The sequence below is a fragment of the Mytilus californianus genome, unplaced genomic scaffold (assembly GCF_021869535.1).
Source record: "Mytilus californianus isolate M0D057914Y unplaced genomic scaffold, xbMytCali1.0.p SCAF_4, whole genome shotgun sequence".
NCBI classification, from domain to species: domain Eukaryota; kingdom Metazoa; phylum Mollusca; class Bivalvia; order Mytilida; family Mytilidae; genus Mytilus; species Mytilus californianus.
In genome coordinates, this window is record NW_026262690.1 from 40,181,975 (window position 1) to 40,204,646 (window position 22,672).

The following is a 22,672-nucleotide window of genomic DNA, read 5'->3' on the forward strand; positions in this document are numbered from 1 at the left end:
TATAACAAGGAACACCAACTTTTGCATTGCAGTGGAACTTTGGAACTAAAAAATGGCTGCCGTTACCATGGAAACAGAAAAAGTGTGAAAAAATAAAATTTTGGGGTTTGAGTAATTATTTGTGTATGCTTAAACTGAAAATCATTAAATTTTGATACAATGTAGGTGTCCACTATATACAGGTTTTGCTTAAACTAAAAATCATTAAATTTTAATACAATGTAGGTGTCCACTATATGCAGGTTTTAGATGATTTTGACAATCATTGGAATTACTATGTTGCCATGGAAACTTCAGCAAAAATGTCAAAAATATCAAAATGCTCCAAACTTAATGAAACTTCACAAAAATGTTGACTGGCATGTGAAGATGTGGCATCTGGCTTTGGAATTTCCAAAATGGCTGCCGTTACCATGGAAACAATGCAAAATATGTCAAAATGCTCCAAAAACCTTAAAGTAGCATTTCCTCTCTAAAAATGGTAGGTCAAACTCATTGGAACTTTGATGGTATGTTCACTCTCATGTACCAATGAAGCATCTGTCATTAAAATTTTGGGAATGATGACCGCTACCATGGAAACCGAAAAAATGTTTAAAATTTCAAAATGCTCCAAACTTAATGAAACTTACTGGCAAGTATAAATAAGACTTTTGACTTTTGAATTTCCAAAATGGCCACCGTTGCCATGGAAACTGCAAAAATGTGTAAAAATTTCAAAATGCTCCAAATGTTCTCAAAATTTACAGAAAGATGTATAGCCATGCATGTATGTGCATTCACCGTTTAAAATTTTCAAAATGGCTGCCACTTAGTGGCAATGGGGGAAGGGTGACATCAGCTATTGCTTGCAATGGCAATTCTAGTTTAATTTGTTGTCCTATTTTTGGAGGTGCAAATTCACAAGGGATGGATGGTGCCTCAAGGAATGGAGATGGTATGCTGTCTTAAGAGAAAAACATCTAAACCCCTGTTTACACTTTAAATGATATTTTAGCTCACTTTGCCCGAAATACAATGTGAGCTTTTGCTATCACTTTGCATCCGTCCCTCTGTCATCTGTAAACTTTTCTTTAAAAATCTTCTCTTCTGAAACTGCTGGATTGAAACCAATGTTTGTCTGCTTCATCTATAGGTTGTCAACTACAAATTTTGTAATTTTTGTCCAGTTTGATCAACCAACATGGCTACCTTGTCTAAAAATAGAACATAGGGGTCAAATACTGTTTTGCTAATATTTCTAAAACTATAGCAATTAGAGAAAAACTGACAAGATAAAAATGATCAGCACAACAAGTTCCATCTACTTAAAAAATTATGGAAATATCTGCCTACCTGTTATGGAGTTATTTCCCCTAAAATGCTGACTTTTAACTTTTTTGGCATTTTCTTACCATTGTTTTAAATACAATTGGAGCTAGCTTAAAAGTTTAAATTGCAAAAAAGGATCAGCATATAAAGATATATATATCCATCCTGAAAATTTGAGAAAAATCTATTATCTTGTTTTAGAGGTATTGCCCTTGAAAAATTTAATATTATAGGAGCTTGGTTTAAATTGTAAATAGCTAAATGGATCAGCATGACAAGATGTATCTACCCTGAAAATTGTTAAAAAAAAACTGTTAACCTGTTTTGGAGTTATTGCCCCTGAAATATCAATTTTTGCAGATTACTGTTATCATGAAAACTATAGGAGCTAGGTTAAAAGTGCAGATTGCAAAATTGACCAGCATGACAACATCTATCTACGTTATAAGTTTCAGAACCCTTTTTGGAGTTAATGCCCCTGAAATGTTGATTTTTTTACTGTGTTTTCTTTTCAGTTTTGGCTGTTATCTAAAAGACTATAGGAGCTAGGTTAAACATGTTAATTACAAAAAGGACCAGCAACACAAGAGTCACTATATTATGTGCATATAAAAGGTCTAGTTAGGAAACCAGCAATTTTTTTTTTCGCAAGGTGAGCGATTCAGGCACACCTGTGCCTGTAGTTTTTCAATTGGCTATGCTCATCAAATCTTTCTTTATTTTTGCTTTTCCTCCTGTTCTAAACACAATCCTGGATATACTACCGCAGTTCATACATTAACTTCATCAATAGAACAAAAATAAAATTATTTCATCAGTGCATAGATACTGCTGTATACAAAAAAAAATGTCAATGTCAAGTGGAAAAAAATTTCTATTTTACAGAAAACAGAGTTGCAGAGAATTGAATCTGGAGAAGTGAAGCGATTAAAACAAGAGGTGAATCGTTTAAAAGAAAGTATTTCTACTAAGCAACAGTCACATGAAGCTGAACTGGAGGGAATGAGGTCAGAGGTCAGCAAATTAACATCTGAACTACATGAGAGAAGTGTTACTTTCTCAACGCTGTCAGACAAATCAGCCAATGTAGAGAGACAGCTGAGGAATGAGAATGAAATATTAGAGAAAAAATCTGCAGAACTACAGGTTTGAATTTTAGTCAGGAAATATTATATTAATTCAATATTTCATTTAATGAAGTTTATTATATTTTGGATTAGATATTAATAGAGATAGAAATTTCAACATAGATGTAGAAGCACTTTCCTGGTCTCTATTTTAGTAGATCATATCAACTTACTTCAAAAACAGAAACTTATTTATTGTAAATCTTTCATTGATCTTTTCATTATCATCACTTATTTTGAAGCTCTATTCTTTCAGGTTCACCAGCTGATGATATTCTTTCTTTATCATGTGGTTTTCATTTTTTCATTGGGAGATGGAAAAAAAAAGAGATTTGTCAGATAAAACTTGAAATAATTTTAGAATTAGGCAATAATTTACATGTATTTATTATTTGAAACATTTTATGTTAATGTGTATATATTACATTATAATACCTTGTATTTAATTTGTTCATTAATACATTAACAACAAATTCATTTTCAAGTCAAAGGTCAAATGTCATGAGGATAATAATTTGTTAAAGACCTTTAACCTTTGACTCATTATATAAGCATTGTTCATCACATTGTTCCATTGCACATTTGTATCATTTCTACACATTGCATATTCTGCTCACCTGATTAAAGGCCAAATGAGTTTATGCCATGACTTTTTATCCACTTTCTGCCCATCTGTCCATCCATCAGCAAACCTTTTAAAAAATCTGAGTTATCCTCGGGGGTCTATTTTGAAACTTATATTCCCCAACTGGCAAACCTACATGACAGCAATGACTGAAAATAAATGGATTGATTGACGGCTGCTCAATGTCAATTGTCAAATATTGCATGAATATGAAACCTTATTTGTACTAGGTCCACAGGGTGAGTCTGATTTTTAGCTCACCTGACCTGAAAGGTCAAGTGAGCTTTTCTCATCACTTTGCGTCCGTCGTCCGTCGTCCTGCGTCCGTCGTCCGTCGTCCGTAAACTTTTACAAAAATCTTCTCCTCTGAAACTACTGGGCCAAATTTAACCAAACTTGGCCACAATCATCATTGGGGTATCTAGTTTTAAAAATGTGTGGCGTGACCCGGTCAACCAACCAAGATGGCCGCCACGGCTAAAAATAGAACATAGGGGTAAAATGCAGTTTTTAGCTTATAACTCAAAAACCAAAGCATTAAGAGCAAATCTGACATGGGGTAAAATTGTTCATCAGGTCAAGATCTATCTGCCCTGAAATTTTCAGATGAATCGGACAACCTGTTATTGGGTTGCTGCCCCTGAATTGGTAATTTTAAGGAAATTTTGCTGTTTTTGGTTATTATCTTGAATATTGTTATAGATAGAGATAAACTGTAAACAGCAATAATGTTCAGCAAAGTAAGATTTACAAATAAGTCAATATAACCGAAATGGTCAGTTGACCCCTTTAGGAGTAATTGCCCTTTATAGGTGTAACACCACCATTGATTTTCCCCTATTAGTCTTTGTTAAATTTGCACTTTTCAAAAAATTGTGCAGAATTTATCTTTGTTTCAAATAAACAAATACTTGGCATGAGTAAAGTTTTATCCTGTCCAGTACTATAGAAAAAATTTCACACAACATTTCATTGCATATAAGAAAATAACCATCACTGGAAGTTAACCAATCAAATTTTCCCCCTTTTTTAACCTGTGTACAAGCTTTAGTAACCATGTAACCTCAAGTTTCCAAAATATTCTATAGAAACCCCAAATAAAGAAATAATGGTGCTTTGAAATACCCAAGATATATGTTTATGACTCAGAAATGTTTTACTGCAATGAAATGTAGGATCAATTACCTACAACTGTCAAATTCGAGGGAATATTTTTTTTCGACCTATTTTCGTATGCAACCGGATGTGACGTACTATGATTTGGTGGTATTACACCTAAAGAAGACTTTTTTGTTAAATAAACTGAATGTGACTTTTTTCCTTTGTAATACTGGTTATTTCAAGCATTCCTGTCAATTTTTGTCATAATCAGTTCAATAGTTTGAGAAAAATCTAGTATAATGTAAGACGACATCTACAGCGATTCGAGCAAAATTTCTTCGAAAAATTCAAACCAAGCCGCATCATGATAGAATATAGTGTGGACCAATAAATGATCAAATATCTATCTCATCTGCCTACAAACAGTTGAATATGATACAAAAGATGACTTTAGGATGATAAATACTACTAATGGACCTCTTTGTCTTCCTTATAAGGTCTCTTTTGGTCCATTTATACCTCTCATTTCCTCAAAATTTCTACTTTTTAGGCCAATAAATAAATATTTTGGGGTAACTTTCACTCATTTATGATAGAAATGTTATTATAAATGATTAATTGAAGTATTCAAGCTGAATGAACTATCCGTATAAAAGTTTACTGTCTCCAAGGAGGTTTCAATAAGTCCTTACGTAAAACTTAAATTTACGCCGCGTTCCAGAGAAGGACATAAAAAACTTCTCTTTTGGTGAATAATTTGTTGTTACTGCTTTAAAAATAATTTCATTTACTTAAAACTATATATTTATTAAAGTATTTCTTAGGAAAAATTTTCTAGTATAGCAGAATATAAGAAATAAGGAGAAAAAGCTCCCCAAGACTCTAAGTATGGCTTGTTCTGTCAACTAATATTCATGGTAAAGTCCTATTTCAAGGAATTTTTCTCATAAAATGTATTTTGGAGACTCACTCCACTCAGAATATTTTATTATTTGTAATATTTCACTTAAATAGCAAGAAATTTTAACACATGAGAGTACTCACAAGGTCAAAGGTGCATGTACAGCTTCCCATATTAGGTGTAACACCACCATTGATTTTCCCCTATTAGTCTTTGTTAAATTTGCACTTTTCAAAAAATTGTGCAGAATTTATCTTTGTTTCAAATAAACAAATACTTGGCATGAGTAAAGTTTTATCCTGTCCAGTACTATAGAAAAAATTTCACACAACATTTCATTGCATATAAGAAAATAACCATCACTGGAAGTTAACCAATCAAATTTTCCCCCTTTTTTAACCTGTGTACAAGCTTTAGTAACCATGTAACCTCAAGTTTCCAAAATATTCTATAGAAACCCCAAATAAAGAAATAATGGTGCTTTGAAATACCCAAGATATATGTTTATGACTCAGAAATGTTTTACTGCAATGAAATGTAGGATCAATTACCTACAACTGTCAAATTCGAGGGAATATTTTTTTTCGACCTATTTTCGTATGCAACCGGATGTGACGTACTATGATTTGGTGGTATTACACCTTTATAGTCAATTTTTAACCATTTTTCGTAAATCTTAGTCATCTTTTACAAAAATCTTCTCCTCTGAAACAACTGGGCCAAATTAAACCAAACTTGGCCACAATCATCATTGGGGTATCTAGTTTAAAAAATGTGTGGCGGAACCCGGCCAACCAACCAAGATGGCCGCCACAGCTAAAAATAAAACATAGGGGTAAAATGCAGTTTTTGGCTTGTAACTCAAAAACCAAAGCATTTAGAGCAAATCTGACATGAAGTAAAATTGTTTATCAGGTCAAGATCTATCTGCCCTGAAATTTTCAGATGAATCGAACAACCTGTTGTTGGGTTGCTGCCCCTGAATTGGTAATTTTAAGGAAATTTTGCTGTTTTTGGTTATTATCTTGAATATTATTATAGATAGAGATAAACTGTAAACAGCAATAATGTTCAGCAAAGTAAGATTAACAAATAAGTCAACATGACTGAAATGGTCAGTTGACCCCTTTAGGAGTAATTGCCCTTTATAGTCAATTTTTAACCATTTTTCGTAAATCTTAGTCATCTTTTACAAAAATCTTCTCCTCTGAAACAACTGGGCCAAATTAAACCAAACTTGGCCACAATCATCATTTGGTTATCTAGTTTTAAAAATGTGTGGCGTGACCTGGTCAACCAACCAAGATGGCCGCCACGGCTAAAAATAGAACATAGGGGTAAAATGCAGTTTTTGGCTTTTAATTCAAAAACAAAAGCATTTAAAGCAAATCTGACATGAAGTAAAATTGTTTATCAGGTCAAGATCTATCTGCCCTGAAATTTTCAGATGAATCAGACAACCCGTTGTTGGGTTGCTGCCCCTGAATTGGTAATTTTAAGGTAATTTTGCTGTTTTTGGTTATTATCTTGAATATTATTATAGATAGAGATAAACTGTAAAAAACAATAAATGTCGGCAAAGTAAGATCTACAAATAAGTCAACATGACCGAAATTGTCAGTTGACCCCTTTAGGAGTTATTGCCCTTTATAGTCAATTTTTAACCATTTTTTCGTAAATCTTAGTAATCTTTTACAAAAATCTTCTCCTCTGAAACTACTGGGCCAAGTTAATTATAGATAGAGATAATTGTAAGCAGGAAAAATGTTCAGTAAATTAAGATGTACAAACACATCACCATCACCAAAACACAATTTTGTCATGAATCCATCTGCGTCCTTTGTTTAATATTCACATAGACCAAGGTGAGCGACACAGGCTCTTTAGAGCCTCTAGTTTATGCAGTCTCCAAAGGTAACCGTCCACAAGAAAACATGTCACACTTATTTTGAACACAAGCTGACAATTTTCTTTTTCTAACTGCTGTGAGCTTAGTGGAGAAACAGTTATTACTAATTTAAAAGTATTGGTATGACCCAGTTTGAACATTATCATTAAAAAGCTTCCAAGCATTGCATCATAAGTTATTTTTAAGCAAAATTGAATGGGACTATTGGAGTATTCCCTAGCATCCACATTTGAGTGAATATCAGTATATGTGTCTACTGACTTTTATCAGAAACTAAAAAACATGCAACATGTAAGGATGCATCTTAGGGGATGAAGTAGCCTTACTCAGAAAGTGGTCAGTCTGACCTTTATTTTATGATTCATCGACTTTGTTTATGTCTGATATCAGATCTCATATTCTTTATGACTTACAATCATAAGTTAATTTATTGATGCACCTTGCGGAGTATAGCAGCTTCCTAAAAAAATTAAGTCACTGACCTATTTCTTTATAATTCATTGACCTTACTTATGTTTGACTTTTGAGCTCCCTTTTCAGTCATATAACTTGGTGTATGAATGTATTCAATAACATTCTGCCAAAAATAGCTCAATGGCATACATTTTAGGCCTTATTGATTCATATTTAATTTTCATATACTTTAGAGATCACACTTTGATTCATTCTCACTGAAGTTGAATATTTGTTTTTATTATTAGACAAAGTTTATTAAGTCAATTTTGGGATGAGTCAAACGTTGCAATTGTAGATTACCTATATGTTCAAAATAGTGTTGACCTGTATTTTCATCTCTGCCATTGAATGTAAAATAATTGCCCTGGTTGGTAACCTGGTGAATGATCTAGGCCCTACATTTCACATCACAGTTTGGAATGCAACAATTGCAAAATTTTATATCACATTTTACTTTTAATTCAGTTTTAGATATTCTGTATCAATATTTAAACAAGTTTGTTATAAAAAAAAATAATTTAATTTAAAAAAAATTCAATTTTGTGGTCAGATTGATGTTTTATTTTTACTTTGGGTGAACAAAAAAACAAACTGAATGATAGTAGCATATTCATTATTTATTTGTTAATCAATTTCAATTGAAGTTGCGAAATGTGACATAAAAACAAAGCAAAAAGCATGGATTTTGGAGTCAATGAAATTTCTGTTGGTATATCAGTTTCAGAACTTATTTATATTTGAAATATAATAAATCATTTTCACAGTGGATACATTTAGATTCATTATTCTATAATCTTTGAATATTTATAAATGTATCTTCTGGTTTCATTTTCATTAAGTCTTAAAAGATCATTTCTAAAAACTTTCATTATCATAAATCAGACATCTTTTCAGTTTCATGCATATAATTATATATCAACATTTCATTTTCAATTCATGCATTTGTTCAGCTACTGTTAATTTGTTGTTCAATTTTTAGGTCAGGATTTAAGATTACTAAATAATAAGACAAAACAATCATTTTGAAAGAGGTTGAAAAGTAAAACTACTATAGTTAAACCCTACCTAAGAAAATAACCAAATTGACAGTAGCAATCATCCTGTTTTCATGGTAACAGTAGCTAACCTTTGTTTTGTAATACCTCCCTGTTGTTAGGTTGCAAATGCACAGATTGAAGCACTTAGGCTAGAAAACAGGCACTTACGGCAGACCATTCTACAGCAGGCTCATTCAAATGCAGACAAGGGTCATACTCAGGAGCATCTACGGGTACTGAAAAGCTCCTATGAAACAACAATATCAAAACTAGAGGTAGAAATATATCATCACATTTATTCATTTTAGGAAGCAGTCAGATTAAAAAAGGGTTGTTGTCTCTTTGACACATTCCCCATTTCCATTCTCAATTTTATCATTGCTGACACAAGTCAAAGTTCTGTTAAAATATGTATATTTAAATATATGACATCAGACTTTTGTAAGGTTATTAAATCATTTTTCAAAAGTTGCTTTTAATAGGGTTAATTTAAAATTCAGAATTGAAGAGAGATGTTCATGTGGCATTTTCTTTTTAAATCTTCATGTTTTTATTGAACTATAGGGAAAGCCATATAAAAGTCAGGTTATACTATTTCATGTTTGTCCATTTGATGTTTTGATTGGCTAACTAACTCCTATTATAAGCATTGCAGTTTATATATAAATATTTAGATTGATGTGAAGTGAGAAACCCATGTATACTGTCATGTCCATGCTTTTTTATCCCTTCTTCCTGAACTTGCAGTTACGTGATTGTATTATGTATTTTAGTCTTTTAGTCTTCACCAAACTGATTTTCTTTTGGTTTAGATTTCTGGAAGACATTCTCAAAAGTTCAAAATAAGTACATTTCAATATTGTTTGTTGTTTCTCTTTATTTCGATGATATCAAGTTGTCAGCTTTTCAATTAAATTTTTCAAAACTAGAAAATTTGACGAATTAAAGTACTTGCCCAGAATTGATGTATGTTAATTCAATAAGCGAAAAATCAATTTGCTGTGACTTATAAAAGTTGAAATATGAAGCTTGATTGATACCTTATGTAGACTTTAATGCTGCTGATAAGAAGTATGGCTTAATGTAGCAACCAATCAGGGCTGAGGAATCAATGGTGCATGTAGATGTTTATGAGGGGATTTGTACACATTAAAAAGCTATCACTAATAATTGGTTGATCTCACTGGGGATGTTATATAATAATTTTTGTCTCATGTCAGTGACACTTAGGCATGCTGTGTCTGGCTTCGATGTCAGCGGCGGCATCAACAATGTATTTGTTTGTGATTAGGTCAGTTAATCAGGAACCACTAATGGTCAACAATGATATTTGGTATGCAGTAGTAATAGCATTGGCACATCTCATTTCCTTTGAGATTATTTGGCTTCACTCCCTCAGTCATTGTCTATTGACTTTTGAAACTTTTGCTGAGTTTACATGTATTATTTTGTGATTAGGTAGTTTAAAGGGGACCATAAGTGGAAGGTCAATGATACTTTGTATGCAGTTGTATTAGCAGTGGCACATCTCATTTCCATGGAGATTATTTGATCCCGCCCCCTCAGTCATAGTCTATTGACTTAGAATGTTTTGCATAGTAAACATGTTAAAGTTTGTTTTAGGTTTGTTTAAAAGCAACGACTTATGCGAAGTTAATGATATTTGTATATGACCCAACCTCCTCATCATGGTTCATTGACTCTTAAATGTTTTACATAGCTTACAAGTTATAGTTTGTGTTTAAGTTTGTTTAAAGGGAACAACTTATGATTACATGTTTTGATTTCAACATTTGCACTATAGTATCAAAATTACCAAACACGAGCCATATCTCTGTGTCAACAGTTTATCTCTTTGTCAATGGTTTTTGCAGTCTTCAGATATGTGGTTTTGTAGGAAAATTCTGATGTCCTATAAAATAAAACTGATAATAATTTGACAATATTTTTGTGATGAAAGTTTTGACATTAAAACACAACATAAAAAAATGTCAGTACTAATGTTAATTAGGATTCTGACAATATCACTGTACTGTTAACGTTTGTAATGTCAGTACAGGTTATTAGGCAGGTTGAGAAAATATATGTCCTCTTTAAAGTCAGATTCTACCTTTTTAAAACAAATATTTAAGCTATGTTTTTTGGCAAATAATAAAATACTATATTCTATACTTTTAACAATTTAGAGAATTATGAATTAATTTGTTAATTTGAGATAATTTGCTTATTTTAGCAAGAGAACCGTCAGTTAAAAGATGACGTAACTTCTATGAGAGAGGAAATGACTGAAATGGAGGATAAGTTTGAGGAACAGTTGAGACAAGCTTTAAAAGAATCAGAGGCTTCAGCACAGGAAATGAGAGATATTGAAGATAGGTAAATGTTCTTTCTATACAATTTTCCTCAGTATTATTATTGGAGCTTGTTCATTTGTAGGTATTTTGTTTTTAGAAGTTTGGTCAAATAGTTTTTAGAAAGCAATGCAAAAGGTATCTTGATGTTTTCTTGCTATTTATATTTGTTTTATCTATTTCTTATAACTCTAATATTTCAGTCCAGTGTTCTCCCCAGGCCGTTTTTAGCGTCGCGGCACCGAGACGCTATATTTTTTTCCCGTGATGCTATAATAATTTCCGCGACGCTATAATTATTTTGAGGATGCTATTTTTCTTGTCTCTATATCTAATTACCGCTTGTGATCATAAAAATTATATCACCTTTAATTGTAATCCCTTCAAGTCCGACAATAGAGGCAATTTAGAGTGATTAAATAGGTGTAAATTGCCCTTTGGGTGATAACTGAATGGATACGAATACCCCAAGCTGACACTTGTGACACGACTAATACCACGTGGTCCAATCGCAAATTTCAACATGGAGAAAATTTAATCAGAAATTCGAAAAACAATTCGAAATCTACGTTTGCATTAATCCAAATTCAAAGATACAAACGATTTCTCTCTTTAAGAAAAGAGGTTAGGTCGTATATTTTTACAACTTTTAAAAAAAAATACTTTCTTTCATTTCCGGTATCTAGTTAATCGAGAGCGTACATGGCGTATATTAAACATTTTGATTTTGAGTTAAATAAGTTTAATACTTCTTTAGAAAGAGATCATAATTGGCTTTAGTTAATGTTTCATCCATTTAATGCATTTAAAGCGTCATATGCATTCCCAATCTCTTGTCAAACATTGTTTATTTTCATAAATTTTTCTTCCGCCACCATTATATTTGTGTAAACTGCGGATCGGAACCGGACCAGATATGACAAAATTCCGCATTTTTACGATAATAACTACAGATGCACACATGGCACAGTAGACAGAAAAAATGATCACAAAAGAGAAAACTACGCATTCCACACGCATTAACAGACTATCTATTAGATATCTTTGCTAAATGTATTCTCTTTGAAAAAGCATTGTTTTAATATACTGACTTAACATGCTAAAGTAGCTTAACTAGCTTAACTTTGTTAAAAATATATATCATTTTGATATAAAGAAACAACTGGGACTAATTCATTGAGTACCATTAAACAATGAATTTCATAGACATGATAAAGAAAAAAGTTTTTTAATTGAAATTTTATTGCTATATGATATATTCTCTTCCCTTTTTATATAAAAACCAGTTCTTTTTTTTTGCTAGATATTTAGTATCGTGTATATACAGGTTGCACTATAATAAACCATTCATTCATTCATTCATTTAGTTGAGTGGGTAGGGTAACTGGAACCACACATATATCTTTATATTTGGTCCAAGAGGAAAAAAATAATTCTGTAACTATAAATGAATATAGAAAACATAAACTGAAACAACTGTTATCATGGTTATAGTTTAATTGTATTCTCAGTTATGAATTGAACAATATAAACATATATAACATAAAGGAAATAGATTATCGCCGGGACGCGTCAAATGTCATTGAAAAAATATGTTTATTTTTTTACGCCAAATGTGATGCTATCCAAAATTTCTGGGGAGAACACTGCAGTCTTATGATTTTCTTCAAATCAATTCGTTTAAGTTTATGTTGATAAAATATCTGAAAAACAATAACCTGGAAGATTATTTCTGTTTGCAGTTTGTGTTTGTGAGCATGAACATTTAAGTGCTTTATTGTTGTTTTATGATTATAAAACCCTTTTTTTGCCAACATTTCGAAAGCCATTACAGTATTTTTTATAGCGAAATACAAATCTAAAAATTGATTACTTGTGACATTAAATCTATGATTATTCAGTGTAAGTGATTTTTTGCCATTCTTAGTGATTTTGATGGGTAAGGTGTTTTATTAGTTAATAATAACATCACAATGACCCATTTCTTCATTTCCAGCACAATAAGCTGTCTCTTTAGTTCTTAATCTAATATGTGTCTGTTTAAATTACCATTTTTGTATTTTTATATGAGGCAATTACTGTAAATTCAGAAATATTTGCAATGTTTTTTTTTTTACAAATTGTGGCGGAAAAGGTTTTGCAGAAATAAAATCTTTTAGATTTTGATAGCATATATGTATGCAACATTTCCAAATCTGATAATTAATCTCACATTTGTTTCCATTGTTCGACAATCGCATTGATAAAGGCACCCAAACATTTCTGAATTGACAGTTTTACAGTGATATAAGTTGTTATTCAAATTGTATGTATATTTTATAGCTTGGATTCTATCTCTACAATTAAAAGGTGATACCATGACACATGTGTGTTTCCATGTTCTGTGTGAATTTAACTATGAACTGTGTGACTTTCTGATACTATGCAACAACTCTCCTTCAACAAATAGCCCAAAGCAATCAGTACAATGCATGCAGCATGCCAAACCCATTCTCCTTTCTCATAGTCAAATAAATATAATAATGACAACCCCTACAGAAATAATTAAATTAAGATGATATTGGTTTCCCTTCTTTCAAACAACACAAAGAGGCTTTGATGCTTTATGTACCATGCCACTTGATAAACATCAACTTCCTTGAAACTCTTGTCTCCTAGCATATCTATACTACTAAAGGAAGAGACCGATTTCATTGAGCCGCAACTCCTCTGAAACCATACAAAGTCGGAAATATTTGTGATATGACATATAAATGTAGTGTTTTGTACTTCCTAAATTTGTCTTTGAAAAAATCTTTTTTCCACAGAAAACGCCAATTTTTGAGAAAATATCCAAATTCATAGGCGGTTATCGATCCGTGTCTTATACACTATCGCGCATGCTCAGTCAACGTACTGCCCTCAGAATTTAACTTTATATATAAATAAAACTTTATATATAAATAATATAGGACAATGGTGTAGATTAAAAATTACACCATTCCAGGCCCTTTTGTTTTCCACATAATTAATATTACCAGTAATTAACAAGTTCCGGGTCGAATCCGATACCGATTCCAATAGTATATGTCACAAAATTACCTGATCCCTGTTACCTAATCTGTACGTTCTGCTTCTGTCAGACGCACAACCAAACAGTGTATTCAGGATTTGCTATAAACACGGATAATAATCACACCTGAACTTCGTCATTATACAGGGAATAACTGTGCACCTTATAATCAGCGTGACTTTACCAAATGACAATACGAATTCTAAAAATCCAGGCTAAAAATAATTCAGTCAAGGACCCGCGATGTCGCGGATATGGTCTAGTTAAAGATAAAGTTTTGAAATTTTTTGCAGTTTGTTCAATACTCAGGACTGCTTCAATAACAAATGATTTTTATAATTCTGTTCACCACCTAATTACCACTCTCCCACAAATCTAACAGTAACATGTAATTTTATTCATATCTGATGGAGCAGACTTAATTTTTTTCTAATTTGATTGTGTTCTTATGGCCATACAATGACCTTCAGTTGCTTACGTGTATGTCTTTCAGTCAATTGTGGATATTTGTCCCAGTGGCAATACAACATCTTGCATTTATATTATATATGCAAATCAAAGTTTATTAAGAATAGAAAGTGTTGTGATTGATTGTTGGTTGCTTATTTCCGACAGCAAATTTGTTCTGCTTATTCTGTATGAGAACAAATCAAATAGTGTATAAATTCATGTGATTTGAAATGAGGCTGGACAATAAAAAGAGGCAGATATCTGACTGAAATGGATAACAACGATATTTTGGGATCAGAAATTAGGTTACCTGTATATAATCTGATAATACGTTAGCTACAAATCAACCTGAATAGTTGGGGTTTTTTTTGTTATTAAAGATTTTCATTCAGCCAACACCTGCCTTGAATATAATGTCACTTATCATTTTAGAAAGGAAATAAAGTTAAAAGAAAGTTAGGCAATATGGTCATGATAGTTAAAAATCATTAGTAATTTTATTTACCCTTTGCAGTGCCTTCAGAATAACAAAAATTAGATATGTAGGAGGCCTGTTCAAATAATATGTAGTATAGTGGTGTATGTTGAAAATTATATGTTGTAAAACAAATGTATTTATTTTTCATGAATACATAAACATTGTTGTTTAATTATTGCCAAATAAATATTAAAGGATATCAACATAATCATTCAGATATGATAAGATAATCATTGATTATTGGTTATGCTTTGTTGCATTAATTACAAAACAACAAAAAACAAACAACGCATGTTTTATTTTCAATTGTTTTTTTTTAGATGAAATGCGTGAAATGTTATAAATAATCTATGAAAATATTACATGTTTTTGAAAATGTGTCAGCTGAAATTACAGCTCAGTCTAGTGTGACATATGTCACAGATTTATATAGAATGTAATTAATAATAATAAATTAATTACATTTTGCTTTGTATTTATTATTTAAACAATCTTTATTAAAAATTAACACAATCTGTATTACCTGTTGATTGAGATTTCACAGTTTTATATTTGTGGCAATAAATTATGATAACTCCATGTTATATTTATAGTTCTTGTTATTCATATATTGCCACAGATAATCTTGCATCATGAAAGACTGTCTCACAATTGAAGATTTCTGCAATGATTTTTGTAGGCGTATGTTAAGTATAGAGGAGTCAGCCCAAAGGAGAATTAAAGCTATGGAACTTCAAATGAATTCTACTGTTCAGCGATATGAACAGGAGACTAAACTTCTACGCATGCAGAAATCTCGGCTTGAAGATCAGTTAGACATGGACAGAAATGAAAGTCATTTTAGTAAGTATAAACTTTAAAAAAAAATCAATGAAGACAACAACAAAAAATAACAATAGAACAAATAATTGGAAAAAGAAAGGGGAAACAAAAGGATAAAAAGCAATGAAGGATTTACCCCAGCATTTCTAGAAAAGGAGAATGTATGGAAAGGCTATGTTTTTTGCTTCTTCAATTTACAGTAAAAAGAAATATAAATCTATCTGGTAACATCCTTTAGATGTTTACAAAACATTAGTCTGTCAGTTATCAGTATAGGTATTCTTCAATATGGGCTTATTTATTTGCTTTAGAAATTCTGACTTTGATTTAAAAATAATACAAACGTGTGGAAATGGCCTCATTTTGAGATTTTGACAATATTAAGATGAGCAACAATATTAACCCCAAACATTTTTTGTTTCAAGATGTCTTATACATAAATTTTGATGTAAGATTGCAGTTTTAAGTCCTATATGTCTTTCTGATATTGTTAAACATCTAACCCCCTTGTTTTATTAATTTTGTATTTACATTGTGTCATAGATCAAATTTATTCGTTCAGTGTATGTTCACTTGTTTTTGTTAATATGTCTTTTGATTGAGTTAAGCCATTTCAATTGATATTTTATAGTGTGTCTTTCTATGTTGTGATGTTACACTATTGTTTCAGGTAGGGTGAAGGTTGGCGCCTATTAAAACGTTTAAACCCGCTGCATTTGTTTGCACCTGTCCTAAGTCAGGAACCTGATGTTCAGTGGTTGTCGTTTGTTGATGTGATTCATAAGTGTTTCTCGTTTTTTATATAGATTAGACCGTTGATTTTCCTGTTTGAATGGTTTTACACTAGTCATTTTTGGGGCCCTTTATAGCTTGCTGTTCGATGTGAGCCAAGGCTCACGTGTTGAAGGCCATACTTTGACCTATAATGGTTTACTTTTACAAATTGTGACTTTGATGGAGAGTTGTCTCATTGGCACTCATACCACATCTTCGTATATCTATAAGTATATCTATTTTGACAGGTCTATGACATATAAAATACATGTGTTCACTATAATTGATCATTTTATTCATATATCAATAAATTTACATAAATTTGAAAGGATTGAAAAATTTGACAGCTCATTTTTAAGAGAACAAAAATTTAAAATTTTTGTTTTTTTAATTTTTTATCATTAAACTTTGTGTGTAATTGCATTCAAATTGTCATATTAATGGAGAAGGTCATGACTTACCTAAATGTTGCACTTCACTGCCTAATATGCCCAACCTACAATAGTAGAAGGCAATTTCTGGTCTGGGCATTTGTCTATCTGTTAGTCAATCCAGTATGAGGTTAAAAAATTTTCCTTACAGTATTTTACTATGAAGCTGTGGGTGGGAACATCAATTTGAAGCTCCATACACATTTTTTCATTGTGAGCTGAAACATTTAAAATTATATGACAAATTGTGATTTGACCTAGATTTTACAGTTCACTGAACACGGATAAAGGATGGTTAGAGTGGGGCATGTTGTCCTACAGACACATGTTCTTGTTTAAGTATTATGTTCAAATTCATATCTCAGTCACTTACTTTACGTGATAGGATAATGCAAATTAGTATATGGGTGCATCCTTGAGAGTAAATCAGCATTCAGGCAAAAGAGGGTCACAGATTTGACCTAAATTTTCCACTTCATTGAATTTTTAATAAAACTTTATGTGTAATTTCATCATGCATTATCTTTATACATGTATAATGCTACTTTATAACATCCCACTGCACTTGCTTTATACCGGATACTAATATACAGGATTTCACTAGCAGTGGGCTAAAATTTTCACCAAATGATCAGTTTGAAGATACGAATTCAAACTGCTAATTGAAAACAAATTTGTCCCATTGGTATTGTGAAAAGGAAAAGCCTATTGTGTAGGCACAGGAATTTTTTTTTTCAAATTAAAGAAACTCCCTTTGCATCTAAATTCCATTTGAAACTTTTTTCCTAAATTTGAAAAACAAGTGGATTTGATTAAAACCATGAACCAACATGAAACCTTTACAATAGCATTGTTAATTTTTATTCAATTTTACAGGACTGCAGGACGATCATGAAATAGATCTACATTCACTTGTTTCGGAAGAAGACTATCATGAATTGAGACCAAATGGACACTATGCAAATGAAAATGGACATTTCACAAGAGAAAATAGATTATATACAAGTGACAGTGGACATTTCACCAGTGAAAATGAGCCTTATATCAGGGAAAATGAGGATTATATCCATCAGAATGAACATGGACCACTTCATTTAGTGAATGGCGACAATCAAAATGGTGAAGATCACCATGACAATAGTTATTCCACAATATTAAGTAGCCGTGCTATGTCCATATCAGAAAGTGTACAGGAACCTTTAGATCCTGAAGAGGTATAACTTTATGTAAAATTGTATCAGTCAAAATTTTATTATACTATACATTGCACTAGTATATTTCCTATTTTTTATAAACTTCTAAAGCTATATTAGTCCCCAAAATTTATTTTTTTACTGAAAAAGGTCTTTGAACATGTTGAAATTGTACATGACTAGATTTCAGGTTTTGAAACATTCGGTTATAATTTAGCAATATTCGGATATGGTGTATAAATTTTTGCACCTCATGTTTGCGGTATACCATCTTCTCCGCAAGTTTATTGTTTTCTGTTTGGTATTAAATTAATAGTTAAGATCCATGTTAAATCTGGTGATCAATTTATTTGGCAATTGCCAATGGCAGTCAGCAGGGTTTAAGAACATCCATTGTTCGACCTGTTAGTCAAATGTGTTTTGTTAAAATATACTTTTCACTTTTTTGGTCTTTTGGAAAATGTTGTTTGTGCTGTATTTAGACCCCTCTACCAAGAAATTTGTTTTACATGCACACGTATAAAAATTGCGGTTTTTATCCAACGCAATCATAGGTTTGAACATTGTTTTCAATTTAGACTTGTATATATATATATATATATATATATATATATAAAGTTAAGATATATATAAAGAATAATTTCATAATTTTGAATATAAGAATGCAAGGGCCCAGAATTCATAAGAAATATTTTACATGTTGATTCCTTGTAATTCCTTAATAATTTTTTGTTTTTATTTTAGTTAAGTCCAAGAGATTCAGTAGCACAGAAATTTTTAGCAGCAGAAAACCAAAGAGCTAGAGAATTGGAACTACTCATAGACTCACACATAGAAACACTTAAGAAAGGAACAGATGCTACCATCAAAAGACATTCTAAAAGATAGTGCTGAAATGTTTCACAATTTATAGTAGTTCATTCCTCAGGGGACAATTTTCTTGAGTTGTAATGCATTAAATGTGCTACCATAGTTTAACTAGTACTAAATGAAAGTAAATCATGAGAAAACTGGATCGTGTGATTGTGAATGTTATGAAAAGTAATTTGTGTAACTGGTTTATGTTTAAAAGTTGTAAATGATGTAAAGTTAAAATGTTATATAGTTAATATAGATAGCATTCCACAGTTGTAGCAGAATATTATGATATTTTTGTTTCTCAGGTGCTGAATTTTGAGTGTGCTATTGTCGTATTCATGTGACAACTGCTGATCGTATGATATTGTTAACAATGCACCAGGAAATAGACCTAAACAGCATTGTTTTTGTGTTTAAATGTTGAATATTGTGGATACATGAATGTTATCCAAATCTAATGTTTTTTTTATTTATGTGCAATTGTCTATTCCGTCCAATAATATTTAATTGTACTTAAAACAAAAGATATGAATATTTAGAGCTTATTTTGTTGAAATGTATTTGATACTGGAGAGTAAGAGAGAATTTGCATAATTCTTGAAATTTTTATTTTGTTATGTATGCGTCCTGCAGAACCTATCATTAAATTATCCATTAATACTTTTAATTAAAATGGAAAAAAAATCCATGTTGCAGACTTTTTTTTAGGAAGAAAGCCAACTCTAAAATAAATATTTTCATCACTGGAGGAAACCTGCCACCTGCTATTGATTTCTGCAGTTGTCCAAGAAATAAATGACCCATTTGTATAACTAGTTAAAATTGTATGGCATCTTATTTTTAAACCAAATTCTCCTTTTTCTGAATGAAAAATCCCATTGTTTTTTTTTATGGTTAAATTGTGTTTTGTGCAATTGTTTGTGGTAGATTAGAATCAAAAGTCATCAAAGAAACCTGTGATAAGGAGGACTTTATCGTCTCTATACAAATTAGATTGTGTGTAGGTGTGTGTTGTGAGTGTGTGTTTGTGTTGTCTGTGTAAGGGTAGTTCTCAGTAGTAGTACAATGTACTTACATTAATTTATGGTGGTAGGTGATTTGATGAAATGCTGATTAGTAGTAGAAGTTTGATTTAAAGTGATAATTGCACTAACAAAATAAAATTAAAACTAACCATCAACATAAATTTAAGAAAAACAATAATTTATATTATACCCAACTGATACTATATACTCAGTGTCAGATAGATATTGTAAATCAATGGATAATAAAAACCATCTTATAATTTTTTTATTTGTTTTCAAAAAGTGTTGTCAGTGCAGCTATTAATTATACATAATTTCCTGTACAAAGTCACATTAATTTATTAGAAGTATGCATATACTGACAAATTTAATATATTTTGAGTAAATACTCTGAAAGAAAATTGTGTTTATTATTATTACTTCATGAGCCTGATTTTCCCCCTCAGTATTGTAGGGTTTTGATGCTGTCTTATTTCTCCTTACACGATTACAGACTGAGGCAGTAGAGATACCATGAAAAAAAAAGGATACGAGGAGGAAACACTTAAATAACAAACATGCATAATTGTAATTGAGTTGCCTGGCAACATCCAGCTGTGGTCAACACAGAGGGATCAATTCTATCATCTTGCATTGTTGTTCCCATCGTCCTGTCCTGTTGTTAAATTGCAACTCCATATAACCCGTTCAACCAAATCTCAGATTTGTGTATAAGACATGAAGTTATTTTATTCTATTTTATTTTCCTCTAAATGTTTTTTTTGTGGTTTCCAATATCAAAGCTTGGACGAAGTCATTTCTGCTTATATCAGTTTGTTAATCTGCAACTCCTTGAAAACAGCTTGACAGAATTCCACTAAACTTGCACAGACTTTTCTAAAGGACAAGAAATCGTGCAACTGCTATTCTTATTTTTGTTTTGAGTGGTTTTTGGGGTGCCAATACCAAAACATGTTCTTCATTTCTGCTTATATTATTTGGAGACAGTGGAGTCACACATTTTTATTGTTCTATCTTAAAGACAGTTTGTTTAAATGTCTGTAAAAAAATAAGATGATGTGGTTAGATTGCTAATGATACAACTCTTCACCAGAGACCAAATGACATAGAGGTCAACAACTATAGGTCACCGTACGGCTATCAACAATGAACAAAAACCATACCGCATAGTCAGCTATGAAAGGCTCCAAAATGAAAAATAAAAAACAATTCAAACAAGAAAACTAATGGCCTGATTTATGTACAAAACAGAAACAAACGACAACCACTAAATTACAGGCTCCAGACTTGGGAGAGGCACATACAACCCTCGCCCTAAGTGGAACAGTGGTGTAACAGTACAACATAAGAACAAACTATAACAAGAATGCACACGCTGAAATGTTTCGCCTGCTTTACTGATCATTGTATGTTGATAGTCCTAAATATAAAGCTTTAATACAAGTATCACATAAACTTAACATGATCCAAGAAAATGAAGTCAAGGTCCGATAAACCAAACCAGAAATACATGTACACCTCACAATCATTCCATACACCAAATATAGTTGAACTATTATTTATAGTATCTAAGAAACAAACTTAACCATGAAAACTTAACATTGACCAATGAACCATGAAAATGATGTCAAGGTCAGATGAACCATGCCAGCTAGATATGTTCACCTTACAATGATTCCATACACCAAATATAGTTGAACTATTATTTATAGTATCTAAGAAACAAACTTAACCATGAAAACTTAACATTGACCAATGAACCATGAAAATGAGGTCAAGGTCAGATGATACCTGCCAGACAGACAGACATATACACCTTACAATCATTCCATATACCAAATATAGTTGACCTATTGCTTATAGTTTAAGAAAAACAGACCAAAACACAAAAACTTAACATTGAGCAATGAACCCTGAAAATGAGGTTAAGGTCAAATAAAACCTGCCAGATTGCCATGTACATCGTAAAATATTTCCATACACCAAATATAGTTGACCTATTGCTATAGTATTAGAAAAGACCAAAACACAAATTTTTTACTTTAACCACTGAACCATGAAAATGAGGTCAAGGCCAGATGACACCTGCCAGTTGCACATGAACACCTTACAATCATTCCATACACTAAATATAGTAGACCTATTGCTTATAGTAACTGATATATGGACTTGACCACGAAAACTTAACCTTGTTCACTGATCCATAAAATGAGGTCAAGGTCATATGAAAACTGTCAGGCATGAGGACCTAGCAAGGTACGCACATACTAAATATAGTTATCCTATTACTCATAATAAGAGAGAAATTAACATCACAAAAAATCTTAACATTTTTTTCAAGTACCCCGGTAGTCACTGAACAATGAAAATGAGGTCAAGGACAATGGACATATGACAGACGGAAACTTCATAACATATTAAAGGCATCTATATACAAAGTATGAAGCATCCAGGTCTTCCACCTTCTAAAATATAAAGCTTTTAAATAGTTAACGCCGCTGCCGCCAGATCACTATCCCTATGTCGCGCTTTCTGCAACAGAAGTTGCAAGCTCGACAATAAACAGCTGCGCCATGAGTGCATGATACGCCCTTCGCGTTTTCAAAGAATATAGTTCAATAACTTCTCAATGTCATATCAGAAATTTATGAAAAACTAAAGGGAGGTTATCTTAATAGATATAAACCAGTCACCAAAGTTTCATAAAAACTGCACTTTAAAGATATTGTCCGAAAGCTGGAAAATCACCCCTATTTAGCTCACCTTTCCAA

General features: G+C 31.7%; 1 protein-coding gene across 46 annotated transcripts in view; it reads left to right on the forward strand.

Moving 5' to 3' along the window:
- LOC127738024 (centrosomal protein of 63 kDa-like) overlaps positions 1–20,302 on the forward strand; it is a 50,631-nt gene extending 30,329 nt beyond the window's left edge. For all 46 annotated transcript variants that reach the window (XM_052249031.1, XM_052249035.1, XM_052249034.1 and 43 more), the window contains 6 exons: positions 2,197–2,457; positions 8,587–8,742; positions 10,701–10,843; positions 15,478–15,641; positions 17,702–18,039; positions 18,763–20,302. In XM_052249031.1, the coding sequence (XP_052104991.1) occupies positions 2,197–2,457; positions 8,587–8,742; positions 10,701–10,843; positions 15,478–15,641; positions 17,702–18,039; positions 18,763–18,906 (1,206 nt within the window). In that variant the 3' untranslated portion in view covers positions 18,907–20,302. The remainder of the gene's footprint in view (positions 1–2,196; positions 2,458–8,586; positions 8,743–10,700; positions 10,844–15,477; positions 15,642–17,701; positions 18,040–18,762) is intronic.
- Positions 20,303–22,672: the final 2,370 nt, after the last annotated feature.